At 42.3% G+C, this 20,359-nt stretch overlaps 1 protein-coding gene across 5 annotated transcripts in view; it reads left to right on the top strand.

The window, feature by feature from the left end:
- Positions 1 to 20,359, top strand: part of CCDC57 (coiled-coil domain containing 57) — a 150,787-nt gene that overhangs the window by 1,277 nt on the left and 129,151 nt on the right. For all 5 annotated transcript variants that reach the window (XM_075119133.1, XM_075119130.1, XM_048817784.2 and 2 more), the window contains exons 2-5: positions 6,853 to 7,261; positions 14,736 to 14,844; positions 17,666 to 17,767; positions 19,032 to 19,189. In XM_075119133.1, the coding sequence (XP_074975234.1) occupies positions 6,853 to 7,261; positions 14,736 to 14,844; positions 17,666 to 17,767; positions 19,032 to 19,189 (778 nt within the window). The remainder of the gene's footprint in view (positions 1 to 6,852; positions 7,262 to 14,735; positions 14,845 to 17,665; positions 17,768 to 19,031; positions 19,190 to 20,359) is intronic.

Below are 20,359 nucleotides of genomic sequence, written 5' to 3' on the forward strand. Positions count from 1 at the left end.
GATGTTCTCTGTGGTGGCAGATGACAGAACAAGAAGCAATGATCTCAAGTTGCAGTGGGGGAGGTCTACGTTGGATATTAGGAAACAGCCTTTCACTAGGAGGGTGGTGAAGCACTTGGAATGGGCTACCTAGGGAGTGGTGGAATCTCCATCCTTAGAGGTTTTTAAGGCCCAGCTTGACAAAGCCCTGGCTGGGATGACTTAGTTGGTGTTGGTCCTGCTTGGAGCAGGGGATTGGACTAGATGATCTCCTGAGGTCTCTTCCAACCCTAATATTCTATGATTCTATGATCTCAATTTAGTGTTAAGTGCTCATTTCTTTCCTCATTTTACCCTCCCCATTTGATACTAGTTTAATCCCCTCCTGACGACTCTAGCCAGCCTGTCCTCAAGGAGACTGCTCTCCCTTCTACTGAGTTGGAGGCCAGTCAAACTACATTGATCCAACGTCAACTGAGGGAAGGGGCTATGTTTCACTAAACCTTTACTTTAGTACTTATCTAGGTTGCCATTCGCTTCCAGAATCTTCTGCCTTCTGACTTCCTTTACTTGTGGGACAGGAAGAATCTCAGAGAAGTTTGCGTGGACAGTCTTCTTCAGCGTGCATCGGAGTTTCTTGAAGTAATCTACTAGTTTTTGTAGTAGTTCATAAAAAGGATCAGATTTTGGATTAACATAATCTCTTCTGGTGTTCCATAGCTGAATCCTCTCAACTGAGAATACTTCATCCTTGGCTCTCATGTTCTTTGTTTTGGGCTTTGTGGTATATGTTGACCCAAAGAAAGACATATGTTTTAGCAGTTCATAGATTGAAATGCATTCTTTACATGCATGTAGCTGGTATTTAACTCCCTGTTTTGAGATTGGGACAAAGCCCTTAAACTGGTAGTGGAACTGAATGGGGAACCAGTGGAGGACTGAAGTACAGTCTTGATGTGCTCATGACAGCCTAAACAATGGAGGACTCAGGCAGCCACTCTTTGTATCAGCTAGAGCAGGGGTAGGCAAACTACATCCCTTCAGGGCTTTGGATCTGGCCCACGGGATTGCCACCCCTGTGGTGCCACAGGCCCCGCGCCGCTCCTGAAAGCGGCCGGCACCACATCCCTGTGGCCCCTGGCAGGGGGGTAGGGAGTGGGGAGGAGGGCTCCGCGCGCTGCCCTTGCCTGCAGGCACCGCCCCCCGCAGGTCCCATTGGCCAGGAACGGGGAACCGTGGCCAATGGGAGCTTTGGGGGAGGTACCCGCAGGTGAGGGCAGCGCGCAGAGCCCTCCCCCCACCCCCCGGGGCCACAGGGATGTGGTGCCGGCTGCTTCTGGGAGCGGTGCAGTGCAGGGCCAGGGCAGGCAGGGAGCCTGCCTTAGTCCCGCTGTATGCTGTTGCCACCCCAGAGCCGCTCAAGGTAAGTGGCACCAGGCCGGAGCCCACACCCCGAACCCCCCCTGCCCCCCGCACCCCAACCCCCTGCCCTGAGCCCCCTGCTGCACCCCACACCCCTCCTGCATCCCAACCCCCTGCCCTGAGCCCCCTTGAACACCATGCACCCCTCCTGCACCCGAACCCCCTGCCCTGAGCCCCCTGCAGCACCCTACACCCCTCCTGCACCCTAACACCCTGCACTGAGCCCCCTGCCACACCCCTCCTGCACCTCAAACCCCTGCCGTGAGCCCCCTGCTGCACCCCTTCTGCACCCCAACCCCCTGCCCTGAGCCCCCTCATACATCCCACACCCCAACCCCCTGCCCCAGCCCTACATTCATGGCCCTGAATGCAATTTCCCCACCCAGATGTGGCCCTTAGGCCAAAAAGTTTACCCATGCCCAAGCTAGAGATTTGTATTGTTTTCACATTCTGCTTTAGATACACTGAAGTACAGTAATCTTGTCTGGGAGGTGACAAATGCATTGATCACTGTGGCCAGCTTCTCATCCGGGAGGTAGGGGTAAAGTTTCCTAGTGCATTGGAGATGAAAAAAGGTGATTTTAGCCACAAGTGCTACCTAGTGAGCTAAGCTTTAGTGATGATTCAAACAGGACCCCAAGGCTTTGAACCATTCTGACAAAAGGGGGCTGTCTGTCTTTGACAGAAAGGTAGAGGTGTGCAGAGTTCTAGCTAGTTCTTCAAAGTGCTTTTCCCCCTTTCAGCCAGTATCACTTGGTCTTGTCTGGGTTGGTCTGAGTTAGCTGCCATCTGATCTTTTATAGGCATTGTAATATTTTTAGTAATGGGAGTCACTGGATAGGTGACAAATGAGATAGACATTTGAGTGTCATCAGCATATTGTTGGCAGCTGAGCTCAGAGCATCTCACAATCTAAGTGGTCTCATGTAGATATTCAGTATGGATCCTAGTGAGATTCTTCATGATGGGGCCTTTGAGGAAGAGGAGCACTTACCCATCGTTATTCTTTGGGTTCAACTGGAGAGAAGTGATTGGGACCATTGTAATGTTGTGATTTACCCTGGCTGTGTTATGCAGAAAGTTTGGCAGTACTTTGTTTCTTGTATCAAAAGTTGCAGATACATCCTGCAGTATGAACATGGAAATCTTGCCTATATCCATGACCATTACGAAGTAATTTTTGGTGCCACCCGGGCTGTCTCTTCACTGTACTCTGAACTGAAGCTTGATTGTGAGACATCCAGGATGTTGTTCCAGCTGCTGTATAAAAGAATGCAGCAGTTTTCACAACACTGTATAAATACCTGTCCTAGTTTTAGTAACTCCATATTGTGAATACTGCTGCTCTCAGAAGCAAATGCTTTCTTCCCATTATTAGGTGCTGTATTTTTAAGCTTTCCTCACCCCCATCAAAACCAAGGAAATACTGAGGGAATAGAACAAACCCAAAAAGAAATGACAATTTTTTCTGTTAATTACTATTTTCAGTTAATATTTTGTGTGAGTGAGATTTAACACTTTTTCTAAATGTAAAATGGAAGATCCTATAAAAGTAGAGATTGATTTACTCTAAGTTTCATGCTGTTCAACCTTCTTTTGAAAAATTGTGACTTCAGTTTGATAGATACTTAAGGGACGTGATAGAGTGGCAGTAAGATGGAAGATTTAATTTTTGCTCCCTTCTGACTGTTACAAAGGTCTTGTCTAAAGATTGTATGGCCAAGTTTAGCCAATGAAGCATGTGTGAGGTTTTATTTTAAAAGCACTTATGAAACTGTTTTGATACCACTTTGTTTATGGGCTGGCACAAAAGCCTCTTTTGTTTAACAGTTCAGTGAAGTCTGAAATATTTTGAGATGGTTCAGCCCACTAATGGATTTTGAACTAATGATAATATTGTTACCTTCTATGTATAAACTTGGCATTTGTTCCTTTGCATTAGAAATATTTTACTTAACATTTGTGGCTGTGTTAACAGCCAAATGCATTTGGAGTAGCAGCAGCAGCTAAAAGGAGTAAGAGGGAGATATAAAAGGAACAGACCTTTCTGTAATGTTGTCTGATAGGTACAAGTAGCACAAAAGAAACATTGCTCATAAATGCCCAGTAATATTGCTTTTGGTAGGAAGTATCCATCTCTACCTACTAAAGTAAAAAGAGAGATATTATAGTATTGTGAACACCTTCTCCATATATACACAACCATCAAATTTAAGTTGAAGAGAGTATTCCATTTAATTTTTCTTTCAGTAATGGAAACAGCAATGACAGTGGCAAAACTGAGCCACAGCAAATTTTAAAACCCATCCAGACCACTGATTCCTCTAACAATGGTCACAATGTGATTTATCAGAGAAAAACAGAGCTTCCTCCGAAAATTGTCATTACTGAGCAGGTGCTGATGAGTCCCTAGGTCAGACAGTCAGACAGTGAAAACTGCCACAAAGACCAAAAGTATTAGGAACATAAACTATAATTGACATTTTATGGGAGAAGGATAAGGAAGAACAGTCCAATAAAGAAGAAGAGCTCTGTGTTGCTCAAAAGCTTGTCTCTGTGTCTTCCACCAACAGAAGTTGGTCCAATAAAAGATATTATTTCACCCACCTTGTCTCAGTCCCATTAAGTAACAGGTTAATGAAAAAGAAGATCTTAAAATGGGCACTGTTAGAAATAGAAAATACTGTTGCCTCTATACATCAACGCAAGGGCCTTATCTTTACTAAAAAAAAGGTGTATTTTTAACATATGTTTCAGTTCTAATGTGGACATAAATTATAGTTCTAACATGTGTTATGTGGTCAACCAGAACTGCCTTTTGTTTTTCCACTGTACTTTTTACCCTCTCCCCAAGTCAATAAATTGCCAGTTAAATCAAGGTACTTAACATGTTTGCAAAGGCTAATGTGGACATTCCCCATGCATTTTATAAATTTGGTTTCCTGGTGCCCTACGCAGCTGCATACTTTGCATATGGTTAGGGATGGCCCTGCCCAGAGTAGTTATCAATGATTCAGAGTCAAGCTGGAAGGGCATTTTGAGTGGTGTCCCATACAGATCAGTTTTGGGTCCAGTTCTGTTCAATATCTTCATCAGTGTTTTAGATAAAGGCATAGAGTACACTATGAAATTTGCAGACGATACTAAGCGGGAAGGGGTTGCAAGTGTTTTGGAGGATAAGATTAAAATTCAGAATCATCTGGACAAACTGGAGAAATTGTCTGAAGAAAATAGGATGAAGTTCAATAAGAACAAATGCAAAGCATTCCTTCCTAAGTGGATTAATCAGTTGCACACATACAAAATAGGAAATGACTGCTGAGGAAGGAGTACTGCAGAAAGGGATCTGGGGGTCATAGTGGATTACAAGCTAAATATGAGTCAACAGTGTAATGCAGTTGCAAAAAATGCAAACATCATTCTGGAATGTATTAGCAGGAGTGTTGTAAGCAAGACACAAGAAGTACCATAATTCTTCCGCATTGCTCTCACTAAAAATATTATTATTAATTTTTTTTAGTGAGAGCAAAAAGGTTTTTTGTACCGTTAATAAATAAAATAAATTATTTTAAAAATATTGTTTATTTCATCTTTATCTCATCCTTTTTAATTTCTATTTTTGTGTATGTTTTATAATTTACACAATGTATTAGTACAGTAGCACATGTATATAATTTATACATAAATAAATATACATATTTTGGGGGTGCGTGCTCAACATTTTTTTACTGATAGGGGTGCGTGATCAAAAAAATTTGGAGACCACTGGTCTACACTACAAGCACAACAGTGGCAGTGCTGCAGCCAGGCTGCTGTAGCACTGTAGTGTGGATGCTTTCTACAGGGATGGAAAGGGATGGAAAATCTACCCCTTTGAGACGCGGTAGCTAAGTTGATGGAAGAATTCTTCTATCGACCTAATGGTGTCTATACTGTGGCATAGATTGGGTTAACTATGTTTCTTGGGTCTGAATTTTTGACACCACTGAGCCACATAGCTAGGTTGACCTAAGTTTTAGGTGTAGACCAAGCCTCAGTCTGGGCACATGGCTAGTGGGAGTGAGATTGTATATAAGAGGGGGTGCTCTTAGAGAAGTGGAGATCATTTAGTACCACATGCCAGAAGACCAGGCTGGAAAGAGAAAAGGAAGGCAGAAGAGAAAGATACTGACTAGATCTCATATACTAGATACTGACAGATTTGCAGGAGGAGAGAAATCAAACTATAGTGTAACTGTAACTCTCTAGTGCTTTTTAAGAGTAGAGTGACTGTGGATAAGAAATTCCTTTGCTAAGTTTGTGTTCCTTGCCTTCGTACCACGTTGTCCCTGAAGGGGTTAAACTAGAAGCCCAAAGTGTTCAGAACCACCGTGGAACTCTGAGGTATCATGTGGGGGGCTTAGGAGGGCTGAGGCACTGGTTCTGGGTCCTGGGGACCTCTGAACAGTGGAATCCCATATCCCAAAGAAGGGCTCAGACCAGGGGTCTGGGCCTGGAAGTATGCCTTACAGACCCAGAGCTAGGAATTGTGACTAGGTTCTGTCTAGACGTGGTGGTTTAGGAGCACATGGGATTGAACAGTTGGGTCCACTCACAAGAGACATGTGTCCATTCAGAAGGAGACTGGACCAGGTTGTTACAGACACACCTGTAGGAATTTAACATGTTAGTTAACTAATGTTAAAAATACATCTTTTTTTCCTACTGTAGACATGGCCAAGAAGTTTAAAAGCAAAAATGGATAAGATGGGATGTGTGGCATTGTGAAAAGAATCTCTGTATAGAGGTATTGCACCTGTGCAACATGGCCCTCACCTGCATAATTGTCCTTCACGGGAAATTTAACGGAGTTTGTGGGAAAATGCTGGACACCCATAATCTGAATTTAAATTTAAACACCTTCCCCCTAAGTTTCTAGCCAGTGATTTTGGTATCTTGTGGACTATTCTCATCCCAATGGACTTTTGAAATCCCAGTTAACATACAGAAAATGGAGGAAAAGAATAGATTGGTGAAGGGATGAAGTGGAACCCAGACACGAAGAATGGTCCAGTGGTTTGAGTGCTATCCTGGGATTCAGGACGCTTCAGTTAAATTTCCTGCTTCATTACAGGCTCCCCGTGTGCCATTGGGCAAGTCTCTGAGTCTCCTGTGCCTCAGTTTTCCGTCTGCTTGATAGGTGATAATAGTACTTACCTATCTCACTGAAGTGTTATGAGGATAAATACAGTTAAAAGATTGTGGTGGGGGGGGGGTCATGTAAGATAAATAGCTTCCTGCTCTTAGCCTGACCAATATCTGCTATTTCAGAAAAAGTTAAAGTCTACTTTAAGTCCATAAGACATGTAACTAATTATGCAGTACAATAGATGGAGTGTGGAGAAGCGAATGCTTGGAGAGGAGACATTTGTCACTCATCAGGCTCCAATCAGTAACTTTCTTCTATCTTAGGCTCAACAATGTTACAAATGAAGAAAGAACTAAATGAACTTTTTGTGAGGAAAGAACAAGAATGGGAAAAGCTACAAGCTTGCCAACTCTGTTTTCAGAAGACAATGTTGCAGGATACCAGAAAGAAGCTCCAAGAAATGCATAAAAAATTCAACAGGTTAAAAGAAGATTTCACCTATAATCTGAGAGTTCTGGAAGAGAGAGACAGAGAGCTGGAGCGCTATGATGCCATGTTTACTCATTTGAAAATGGCTGAAAATGCTAAACAGGCAGAAGTTAGTGATCTTAGGATACAGCTGGATAAGCTGCAACAAACACTTGTCAAGGAAACCCGGAAACAAGAGGCTCTGCAGTACCAATATCAACAAAAACTTAAAGAACATCAGTTAGAGATGGAGCGGCTGCACAGGTAAGAGAGATTTTTCATTATAGTACATTACTATCTTGGAAAAGTAGACATTCAGCCTCCCAAATAAGTGTCTGTGGATCTGATAAAGCAGTAGTTTCTTTAACACATTAAAAAGGAAGGTATGTACAAATTTTAACATATTAAAAGCTCCATTCTGGCTGAGCTATGCTTAGCACAAGAACAGAGTTGGGGTCTGCAAAGGTAGCTTTAAGTCACCTTTACAGCATCTGTATTCACTCTCTAGTGGAGAACTTCCAAACCTCTGGCATTAAGTTAGAGGAGCCCCAGCGTTGCTCTCAAATGGTGCACCATATCTCTAAGACAAAAGCTGCAAGATGTGGGAGGGAGGTTGGCATAGAGGTGGATTTCAGAGTTGATAGAGGGAAGGCTTTTCATAGAATCATAGAAGATTAGGGTTGGAAGAGACCTCAGGAGGTCATCTAGTCCAACCCCCTGCTCAAAGCAGGACCAACACCAACTAAATCATCCCCGCCAAGGCTTTGTCAAGCTGGGCCTTAAAAACCTCTAAGAATGGAGATTCCACCACTCCCTAGGTAACCCATTCCAGTGCTTCACCACCCTCCTAGTGAAATAGCTTTTCCTAATATCCAACCTAAACCTCCTGCACTGCAACTTGAGACCATTGCTCCTTGTACTGTCATCTGCCACCACAGAGAACATCCTAACTCCATCCTCTTTGGAATCCCCCTTCAGGTAGTTGAAGGCTGCTATCAAGTCCCCCCTCACTCTTCTCTTCTGCAGGCTAAATAATCCTCGTTCCCTCAGTCTCTCCTCATAAGTCATGTGCCCCAGCCCCCTAGTCATTTTCGTTGCCCTCCGCTGGACTCTCTCCAATTTGTCTACATCCTTTCTGTAATGGGAGGCCCAAAACTGGACGCGGTACTCCAGATGTGGCCTCACCAGTGCCGAATAGAAGGGAATAATCACTTACCTCGATCTGCTGGCAGTGCTCCTACTAATGCAGCCCAATATGCCGTTAGCCTTCTTGGTAACAAGGGCACACTGTTGACTCATATCCAGCTTCTCATCCATTGTAATCCCCAGGTCCTTTTCTGCAGAGCTGCTGCTTAGCCATTCGGTCCCCAGCCTGTAGCAGCGCATGGGATTCTTCCATCCTAAGTGCAGGACTCTGCATTTGTCCTTTTTGAACCTCAGATTTCTTTTGGCCCAATCCTCCAATTTGTCTAGGTCAGTCTGGACCCTACCCCTACACATATCTACCTCTCCCCCCAGCTTAGTGTCGTCGGCGAATTTGCTAAGGGTGCAATCCATCCCATTATCCAGATCATTAATGAAGATGTTGAACAAAACCGGGCCCGGCACAGACCTCTGGGGCACTCCGCTTGATACTGGCTGCCAACTAGACATTGAGCCGTTGATCACTACTGTTGAGCCCGACAATCTAGCTAGCTTTCTATCCACCATTGGCCACTGTTGGAAGACAGAATACTGGGCTAGATGTATCATTGGCCTGACCCAGTTACTTATGGTCTTAACTTATTAAAACCTAACAGGACAGAGAGAAGCCTCCAGTAATCAAAGTCCTTTAATTAGTCTAATTCTTTTGAAACGTTTCTCTAATATTGAGACAATGAGAGAGTAATAAGAGACTCCAGACAAGAAAACTTCCCACAGCATCCTCTCAGTAAGTTTATTCACTGATGTTTATTTGTCTGATGAAGATAGAAATAACTAAAATAGTTAAAAGTTGAAATAGTTAAAAGTGCTCTCTGATGCGTGAAACATACGTGAAAAGTACAAATGATAAAATATGCTTTAAGAACCAAAATCATTAACTAAATTTTACTTAAAACTAGATTAAAAGAAATTTTTTATAAAAACCATCACTATTTTGAACAGACTCATGCAATCGCTCCAACACTAGATCACCATAACTGACTTTTCTCAACAGTATCTAGCTGGATGTTGAAGGTCTTTATTGTTTTTGTGAATCTGAATGTGTCTTGCTTAGTGGAAGATTTGAATGTGAGAAGTGCTTGTTGAAGAAATGGAACAAGTAGCTAGTTCAAATGGCAAGTTGCCATGTTTTTGACTTATAAATAGTAGTGTCTGACTGCACTTGGTTCTTGGTTTCCAGTGCAAAAGATCAAGGATCCTCCAAGGACTTGGCTCTGCTTAAAAATGTGACCTTTAGTAAGTTTGGTCAGGATTATTATTACTAACTTTAAAAATGTCACTTGAGTCGGTGATTTTCTTTCATTAATAGAAAATTTTAATAAGTAATAATAGACAACTGTGCATGTTCTGAGGCTTATAAACTTGGAGTAAGATTGTTTGTAGCAGTCTGTGACAGAGTGAGACCCTGCCCTTCTTCTGCTCTGTCTACACAGACTATTTGGACACCTTCCATTGTTAAATACTACTGTGTAGTTTATGTACATGGTTTTTCCAATTACCTTGTTGGTCCATACACCACATAATTTACAGCATCAGGTTTCTCCTCAGCCCTTTGCCCAGGCGAGGGAAGAAAGCTGTTCACCCAGAGATCCTTCTTGGTTCTGGCTCCATTAGCTTGCCTCTCTCTTCATCACTTCCTTCTTGTGCCACCTTCTACCCTTTGTGGTAATGGGCTAATTAGCTCTTTAGTCCTCCTCAGTCCATTTTAATCTGTTAATTAGGCACAGTCAGGTCCACCCTGGAGTTTGGAGGAATAAATTGGTGTTTAAGTGATCAGAATGCTGGCTCAGCTTTTGGTTTCCAGCAGTCTGTCATACAGTCCCACAATTGGTCTTGGAAAGATGCCTATAACTGGATAGCTGGTTTATAGCTTTTTATAGAATTGTTGCATTTTTAGATACTTTCTATAGGGATAAATTGTACCTATAATCTTGGACCAACAGCCTGCAGTTGGATATTGGCAAGTTAAATGAAATAAAAAGACAGTAATGACTCAATATTGGAGTTTGATTTAATGGGTTAAAGAAGGGGGGACCTATGCTCTTCATGTTGCTTAAGTAATGGGGAAGAAGGATGAGCCATTCAAAACTGTTTTTCAGTAGATTATGTAAGGAACACTAGAGCAAATAACTTGGCTTTGCTATAACTAAGGCTACGATTTTGTCATGGACATTTTTAGTAAAAGTCACGGACAGGTTACGGGTAATTAACAAAAATTCACAGAAGCCGTGACCTGTCCCTGACTTTTACTAAAAATGTCCATGACAAATAGCGGGAGGGAGGAGGGTCCAGCACCCTGCCCTGCTGTGGCTGGGAGCTGCGGGGGTTGCCTGCGGGGACTGGAGAGTTCTGGGGGATTTCCCCCACATCCGTGGTGGCTGAGGAGCTCCGGGGGTCCCCAGCACCCATGGAGCCTGGGGAGCTACAGGTCGATTCCCCACCACCGCCCGAAGTGGCTGGGGAGCTCCAGGGGATTCCCCCCACTGTCTGTGGGGACTAGGGAGCTCCGGGGGTCCCTGGCACCCATGGGGACTGGGGACTGGGGAAGGATTCCCCTGCTGCTGCCAGCTGAAGATCTGCCTGGGATCCCCCACCGCCCGTGCCAGCTGGGGAGCTGTGGGGGACCCCCAAACCCATGGCTGCTGGGGAGCTGTGGGGGACCCTCCCATTCCAGGTGGCAGGGGTACCCTGAAGTTCCCGGCCACCAGGGGAGGTGAGAGTAGCCTGCAGCTCCCAGCTGCCATGGGCTGAAGTCATGGAGGTTTGCTGAAGTCACAGATTCTGTGACTTCCGCGACCTCCGTGACCAAATCGTACCCTTAGCTATAACACAGAGTTGTTTTCTGTAATTAAAAGGGAGAGAAAAATGCACACTGAGCGAGACCCTCACTTAACTAGCAACAGACTTGTTTGCTGGGTGGAAGAGATGGAGAAGGAGACACTGTTACATGTAGGAATGTACTTATTTTTAATACTTTGAGGTAACAGTTTTAAGCTTAACAAAAATGATTTAAGTTTCTCACTAGTTTAGTGATATATTATAGATCCTGCTGCCCGCAGAGGTTGAGCCAGGAAGCCTGCTGCTGCCAATCTTCTGTATTATCACCTTGACTCTTTTTTTGGTGTGTCTGTGTGGGCGGGGAGACAAATAGTATCTCTGTTTTTTCATAGCCTGATCTTCAGTCACCTGTGCATAAGGATGTCCCTACCAGCAGGTAACATTGCAGGAGAATGTTAGAGAAATGTTTGCTGTAGGGGGAACTCACAGCAAAAAAGTTTTTCTTTTCTGAAAAACCATTATAAAGATGATCTCCAGACATATATGCATAAATTTATACATGATTAATTATAGTTAAAATTAAATTACCGTGTACTGCTGATTTCTCATCAACATGATATCTTTTGGCAAAAAAAAAGACAGAGCTAAGCTCCCTTCATAATTCAATTAATGATACTCTGTATTTTTTGCTGCGAAATAATACAATCATAGAAATGTATGGCTGAAAGGGACCTTGAGAAGTCATCAAGTGAAGCCCACTGTGCTGAGACAGGACCAAGTATACCTACACCATCCCTGACAGGTGTTTGACCACTGTGTCTTTAAAAATTTCCAATGATGGGGATTCCACAGCCCAGAGGGAAGAAAAAGCATGATAAAAGGGAGAGACGTTGGCCATGCTCTCTCTCTCTCCCACCTACATCTAAAGACACCACCACCAAGTGACTGAAGTGCTGATCAAAGAGGAGAGCCTGGCTAAAGGGCAACCAGCCAGCCTGTGGTGAGAAGCATCTAAGTTTGTAAGGGCACTGAAAGTGTTAGTATCAGCTTAGAATGTGTTTTGCTTTGATTTCATTTGACCAAATCTGACTTGTGCTTTGACTTATAATCACTTAAAATCTATCTTTTGCAGTTAATAAATTTGTTTATTCTCCCTAAAGCAGTGTGTTTGGTTTGAAGCATGTCAGAGACTCCCCTTGGGATAACAAGCCTGGTACATATCAATTTCTTTGTTAAATTGACGAACTCATATAAGCTTGCTCCAGTGGGCATAACTGGACACTGCAAGATGGAGGTTCCTAGATTTGTGCCTGGGACTGGAGATATTGGCTAATATCATTCGGTTGCACAATCCAAGCAGTTTACATGCTAGAGGCTGTGTGTGAACAGTCCAGAAATGGGGGTTCTCACAGCAGAGCAAGGTAAGGCTGGTTCCCAGAGTCGAGGATTGGAGTGACCTAGCAGATCACCAGTCCGGATAACACCAGGGGAACGTCACAACATCATGATAGGGGTCTACTATAGACCACCAAATCAGAAAAAGGAGGTGGATGAGGAACAAACAACAGAAATATCCAAAAACCACCTGAAGAAAATCTAAAACAATTGCTGTTATGTTTGCAGATGATAGAAAAATGGGTGGAGTGGTAAATAACGGTGAGGACAGCTAACTTATTTGGAGTCACCTGAATCAGTTTGTAAGTTGGGCACAAACAAAAAACATGCATTTTAGCTAGATTCAAGGTCATACATGTAGAAGCAAAGAATGTAGGTCATAGTTACAGCATGGGGAACTGTATCCTGGAGAGCAGTGACTCTGAAGAGCACTTGGGGATTCTGGTGAATGACCAGCTGAACATGAGTCCCCAGTGTGATGCTATGGCTAACGGTTTTATGTAATCCTTTGATGCATAATCAGAGGAATATCGAATAGGACCAAAGAGGTGATATTTCCTCTGTTTATGATATTGATGAGACCATTACTGCAATATTGTGCTTTAATAAGGATGTCGGAAAATTTGAGGGGGTTCATTAGAGATCCACCAGAATGAGTTAAGATCTGGAAAGCTACCTTTCACTGACAGACTTTAGAAGCTCCATCTATTTAGCTTATTGTTGTGGGGCAAGCATGTCCCTCTTGGGTCAGGGTCGGTATAGCCCCAAGGCTGAATCCACCCATCCACCCTTAGCCTTGGGGTGGTGCGACCTAGAGACCAAAGTCAGTATGGCTGTCCTCTCCCTTAGGGTTGTGTGGCCCAATGGCCAGAGTCACTATAGTTGCCCTCTCCCACCGGGCTGCATGGCCTAATAACTAGAGTCAATATAGTTGCCCTCCCCATTGGCCATCAGACCACCCAGCCCCAAAAGAGAGAAGTGGGCTGACACCTAGGGGTAGGTGGCTGCTGGAACTCAGGTCCCCCTGCTCCACCGGGTCCTAGCCCAGGGTCCTGTCAGTGGTGAGAGTATTTGCCACTGAGTCAGTGGGGATCTGATCAAAACACACTGCCGTCACTTGGCCCAATGGCTTGTCCTCCCCTGGGCCATTTCCTACCCTGTCTCTCGAAGCAGTTGTCTGGGCATCTCTGGGGTCTCCGGGTTCCTCGGTGTGTGTAGCTTCCGATGGCTCCAACCTCCCTTGGGCGTCTGTAGGCCTCTGGGTATCTGCCTGGGTCTCTGCATCTCTGGCTCCCGCGATTTGAGGATTCAGCAGCTACTGGACTGGAGCCTGCAATGTGCATCCTCCCTCCTTGGCAGTCAGCCCTGACTGAGGTTAGCTGCTCCCTTTTATACCTGGGTTCCAGCTGGAGCATGCCCAGCAGGGCCGAGGGGGCATGGCCTCCTCCACCCGCAGAGTAGGATTAACCCCTGCTGAACCCGTGCAGGGCATGCATGCACAGTCTCATTTATCAAAGAGAAAGTTCAGAAATGGTTTGATCATGCTGTATAAGTACCTACACAGGAAGAAGATATCTGATGCCAGAGGGCCCTTTAACCTATCAGACAAAGGCATAATGAGATCCAATGTCTGGAAGTTGAAGCTAGCCAAATTCAAACTTGAAACTCGTCACAAATTTCTAACAATAAGAGTAATTAATCATTGGACAAGTTACACGGGATGTGTTGGAGTCTCCGTCCCTGGAAGTCTTTTACGCATTAGGCCAGGTCTACACTACAGAGTTTTATCAGCCTAGCTATGTCTGTCAGAAAGTGTGAAAAATCACTCCTAACTGACATAGCTATGCTGGTAAATCCCCCCATGTAGATACTGCTTATATTGACAAAAGAGTCCTTTCAATGGCATAGCTTATGTCATTCGGGGAGGTGGTTTAAGTATACTGGCAAAAGAGTTCTTTTTGCTGGTATAGTCTGCATCTCAACTAGGAGACTTTGCTGGTATAGCTGTTTTGGCTTTGTAGTGTAGTCTAGCACGGATTGGACAGCTTTCTAAAAAATATGCTGAAGCTCAACCACAAGTTATAGCCTATGTAGGAGTTTGAATTAGATGATTATAAGGGTCCCTTCTGATCTGAATATGTATTAATTATTAAATATTTACTTATTTGTAAGAGAATTAAAACAATTATTTTGTAATTCTATATTGTGAATAGAAAGTTAAGATGCATTTTTGTTTAAGAAATTACATATTTGCAAGTTATATTTCTATGAGTGCATTGTTGCTGGAAGAACCTTTCAGAAGCACCTATCAATAGTTCTTAATTGACCACATTTCATATACATTTGTTTGGTGTTGTTATAGTTTTAAGGTTTCTGACATTGACCATCACAGTGAGGAGTATAAGAAGCTGAAACAGGAGCTGGAGAGAAAACTCCAAGAAGTGGAAGGAGAATTGGCTTTGCAGAAACAGGTACAGAAGTCTATAGAAAACAACGTTGTATTAAACGAGCCACAGTAGGTGTAATTTCTACTTTACCGTCCATCCATTCTCATGGGAGAATTATGCATTATAGATGAATGCTCTGGGTAGGTGTAGTTATCTGATATCTGTTCAGGCAGTCCTTTTTAGCTCTAATGTTAAAATTAATGTAAAATGTGCAATGGGCAGCACTGCATGTTGATTTACAGGAATAGGTGTCATGTGGTATTTGCATACTTGCAGTTGCTTTACTTACTAGTCTGGCAGCCTCCCATTGGGAAGAATTGGGAAGATTATGTTTAGTAAACTGAGACGGTGTAAGATTCTTGTATATGGGGATACAGCTAGCACACTGTACTAAATTGGCTAACCTTGAAATTCCAGGAAAGGTCAGCTTCTATAAATCAGAAGCAGCTTTAGGCAGGCATATAGGCTAAATAAACACATTAACATGTGCCAGCATGCCGTACTTCTCTGATTTCACGACCTTCTCCTCCCACTTTTTATGCCATTGTTAACACACAATTGTCTGCTGCTATTAATATTCAGTCATTTCATAATGTGAGAGTACTTAGCAATGGAGTTTGTTTGAGCCCTAGTGGTGTCACCCGATTGAGGGTGTCTCACTACCCATATATTGCAAAAACAACATTTTTTAGGATAATTTATACTCATTTCACCTTTTAAAATAATTTATTTAGGATGTTTCAAGTTTACAAATCATTGCCATGTAAATATCAGAAACAAAATGATAATCATTATAACAGTGAGCTTATTTTTTTAGCAAAATATGCAGTAATATAATAATCAAATCTCTCTATTTAACGGGGTTACCTTGACAGGATTATTGGCCTGCTGGATGGTGGGAAGCAGGAGATATGACATATTTTGATTTTCATAAGGCTTTTGACACAAGCCTTATGAAAATCAAAATTTATCTTATTTACTGCTTTGACACAATCCCATATTATGTTCTCATAAGAAAACTAGAGAAGTGTGGTCTAGATTCAGTTATTATACGGTGGGTGAACAACTGGCTGAAAGACTATGCTCAAAGAGTAGTTATCAATGGTTCGCTGTCAAACTGGGAGGGAGTAACTTGTGAGGTTTTGCAGTGGGTCAGTCCTGGGTCTGGTACAATTCAGTATTTTCATTAATTACTTGGATATGGAGTGGAAAGTATGCTTATAAAATTTGCAGATGACACCAAGCTGGGAGGGGTGCAAGCATTTTGGAGGACAGAATTAGAATTCAAAAAACTTTAAATTGGAGAATTGGTCTGAATTCAACAAGATGAAATTTAATAAAGATAAGTGCCAAGTACTTCACTTAAGTAGGAAAAAAATCAAATGCCCAACTACAAAATGGGGAATAACTGGCTAGGTGTGGGTCCTGCACCTGGGACCCCAGGTATGGGGCCAGGAGCAGAGCCCTGGGCATGGTGCCGGCAGTAGCCAGGACCCCAGGTGCAGGGTCAGGAGCGGAGCCCCATGCACGGGGCTGGTAGTGCTGGAACCCTGGGCGCAGGGCCAGCGGCCAGGACTCCGCACAATGCTCCCTTGGTTCCCATGCTTACCACCCCAGCCCTCTCCCAGGGCTGGCTGTAACCCTTTCAGGCCCGGAGTGGGTGACCACCCTGCTACAAGCTCCGGTTGTATTTGTGCCAAATTTTCTGAAGATTTAGATTTTTCTGGTAGTATTCATAGCTCAAGTAACTAGAATATCATCTAATTTATTCAAGAATAGAAAAAATGGTCACACTTTAATATCAAGTTGCTTTTATAAAATATTAATAAATGATAAATATGCGTTTTAATAAATTGTTATAGATTATTATGAAGTCCAATAGGTCACTAGATTGTGTATAACCATTTGTAGCTCCTTTACTGATATGACTATAACCATCTATAACACACACTATTCATTTCTGTTAAAATTTGTAACATTTATTATCCCTTTATAAACTATTTATAAATGGAACATTAATACACAGTATGACCAAAAAAATTGTGCTGAAATAATTTATTCTGTGTTTTCACAGCTTGTAGTCTGCATGATTTATTGTCATTAGTAGTTGAGATTATTGCTTGTTTTTTGACAATTCATATGTCTAGAAGGAAAAGCCCACAATACTGGCAGAAACAGCACATTCTTAGATCCATATGAGGGTATAGTTTATTTCAGTGTTCCAGTAAGATTTAAAGCAAAATTCACATTTTCTTTTCAAAAGTGGTAGGTTGCATAGTTGGATAAATATTTATTATAAAGGAATATGACTTTAATAATGTACATTTTTAGTTAAGAAATACATTTGGCAATTTCATCTTTTCTGCAACTGTGGATTGCTTTGACTTTAATACAACATGGAAGATGCCATTTTAGGTAACACAGGAGCCTTCTTTACATTGAGCTTTTTCTTTAAATTCCCCATTGTTGATATAGCATTGGCATAGCTCCACTGATGCAAGCAATGGTGAGAGAATTACTGTATACCAGACACAATGTTTAAGCCAGTATGTTGTCTAACTCTCCTCAGAGCAAACCTAGATATATATATGATATATATATATATGATTAGATGAGACAGGTTTCAGAGTAGCAGCCGTGTTAGTCTGTATCCACAAAATGCTAGATGAGACGGTGGTTAAGACACAGTGGTTAAAACCCTGTGGTAGCTGACATATGGTCTATATTAGGATTCCCATTGTTGTTCCCATCCGTGGAATTGCATTAGAGGTAGCAATAATGGGAAGTTTTAAGTGTATGTCTTTCTTTATGCGCTTATTAACCCATTCCCTGTAATCCATTGCAGGAGCTGCTAGTGGAATTTGATGCAGAAATTAAAAAGAGAGAACATGCATTTCAACGTCAGGCAGATGAAATGAGTAATTTAGTTGTTTCTCATGAACTCAAGGTAATTTTGTCTTTAAGCTATACTTTCATTTTGTCTACAAAATAAATACACTTTACACAGGAAAGAATTCCGAACTGTTCCTTCCTGGGTTCTCAAGGGTTTTGGTTTTTTTTTGCACTTGGGTGGTGGCAGCATCTACCCATCCAAGGTCAGAGAGGAGCTGTGACTGTGGGAGTTTAATACCAACCTGGAGTAGCCAGTATTAATTTTTAAAATCTTGCGGGCCCCCAGCTTCTTCACTCGAAGTGCCAGAGTGGGGAATCAGCCTTGACAATGCGTAATGGTAGTACTGACCTAAATATGTGCATTTCAACATCTGTTCATGTTAAGTTTATTTTTTGAATGCCACCAGTGTGCTAAGTGCTGTGTAAATAGAGGAAGACACTCTGTCTATAGCTCAAAGATCTTTTCTAAGTCAAATATAGACAACACAATTCAGATACAAATAATATATTTGATAATGATGCAAACTTTAGGCAGTTAAGGGAGATTTTTTTCATTAATGAGACACATTGCTGAGGTAACTAGGATCATTGTTGAAAAGCTTTTCGAAGAAGGGAATTTTAAGTTGTGATCCGAAGGAAAAATGGTAGGTCATTTTAGTACACAAAAGAGGCCTAGGGTTAGCAAGGAAGATAAATGAGGGGAAAGGATACAAAATGAGTTTTTGGGAGGTGTATAAAAGGGAGAGGGTGAATGGAAAGAAATGAGAGTGGAGGTTGAACTCATAGCGCGGGTTTTCAAATGAGCTCAGTGTTAGCCTGGAGTTAATCCCAATCAACGTACCAAACACTTCTGAAAATCTCACCCAGACAGATTTATTCTAGTATTTTATTGCATTGAACTATTTTATAAGTAGTAAAATTAGACCAAGAAAGTGTTTTGACTTTTTAAAAAATTCCTAACTAAAAAAAATCAAAATCAAAGAGGGGAGCATTGTGCCTGGCTGGGAAGAAAAAGAACTCTTTCTGGAGTAGGAATACATTTTCATGATCCAGTCCTGAGGCAGGAATTGTAATCTCTTCTGATTTCAAAAAGGGTAGGAGAAGAGGCGGGAGGTAGAGTTTTAGCACCCTGATATTATTTTGTTGTTCTTGAGATATTATGAGTTTATCTTGATAGGCTGATTATATGTGGTGGGGATTACAACCTCCCTGCTGTCGCCAGGAGCATAGTGAAATAGTTCTGTTATGCCCTTCATATTACTTTCTAATTTTGAGTAATTTGAGTAATTACTTTCTAATTTTGTTTCCTCCTTTGAAAGGTGAAGTTGTTGACCAGAGAACTGGAGGCTCTGAAAGAGGCTGGGATGAAAGCTGCAGAATCATTGCAAATAGCAGAAACTACTAATTTGAAGTTGGAGAAAGAGGCCAAATGCAAGGATTGGGAACTTAAAGATCTTGCAGCTGTGAAAGATGCTCAGTACTGTACAACTCTAGTTATGATTAAGAGCAACTACTTTTGGATTCACCCTTCCCTTCTTTTTCTTCCACACTCTTTTATAATCTCAGCAGCTTCATACCTCTTGTATAAACAATCACCTACTCTAATAGTACATACTGTCATATTCACAACAGAAGGAAATGTCCATTGATCTGAGTGCTCACTAGAGTGTTTCTGGGTAGTGTGGGTTTTAGACCAGTTCTGCTGCATCCTTTATTTGTGTAAACAATTTTTAATTTTCTTCATTTTTATAAAGTATAAACACTGTGTTATGGTTCAGGCATGCAACGTATGTTTGAGCATTATCTCAGTCTCTCCTGAGGTCACCTTTTCCAAGTGGCAGGTCTATACCTGCACTTCTTTCAGAGTGGAATCCTATGGTTCACCCCACTTGGTCGCCAGGTTACAGTACATCCTGTTTCACCAACTGTACTTACCTCCAACAGGCCCTTCTGGATTCAGGCCTGCTATATGCTTCCCCCACAAGGACCTCTGACCAGCTGGTAAACCCACCGATAGAAAACAGCTTACTCAAAACAGAGTATGGTTTACTTATTCATAGGAACTTCATGAACAGAGAGAACAGGATTAAAAATAACAAAAGCTTATATGCATATTGTCTTCCCTAAGCTTGGCCCTCCCTTGCCAGTTCAGGTTGGACTGCACTTATTCCTCGTGCCCCAACATCTGGGGACTGTGTTACTTTAGACCCTCCATCCTTCTTCCTCTCTCCGGACCTAAGTTTTTAACTGCTTTCAAGTTCTTTGTTGAACGTTCCTGCCTGGGCTTTCCCCCTCCCCTTTGGAGCCACCAACCTGCTTGCTGATCAGCGCATGGTGGGGGTGAATTTTCAAAGGAATCGATACTTGTGTTATATTAAGTATTGGGATTAGGGTTAGCTACATTTGTTGTCTGCCTTCCTGTAGTCCTACAGAGCCCCGTAGAACTGAGTTAACCCTTAGACTTCCATATATCTATCACCCATTCATAATCAAACAAATGGAGTTTCCTATAATCATCATAAAAATATTACAGATTGGTCCCTCATTTTTTACACACTGCTATGTGGAAACTTGGTGTAGATTATCACATTTTTACTGACATTTTTACTTTCATAAACTTCTTAAACCAGCTATTTGTCAGGGCTTC

This window comes from Caretta caretta, chromosome 14 (assembly GCF_965140235.1).
Source record: "Caretta caretta isolate rCarCar2 chromosome 14, rCarCar1.hap1, whole genome shotgun sequence".
NCBI classification, from domain to species: domain Eukaryota; kingdom Metazoa; phylum Chordata; order Testudines; family Cheloniidae; genus Caretta; species Caretta caretta.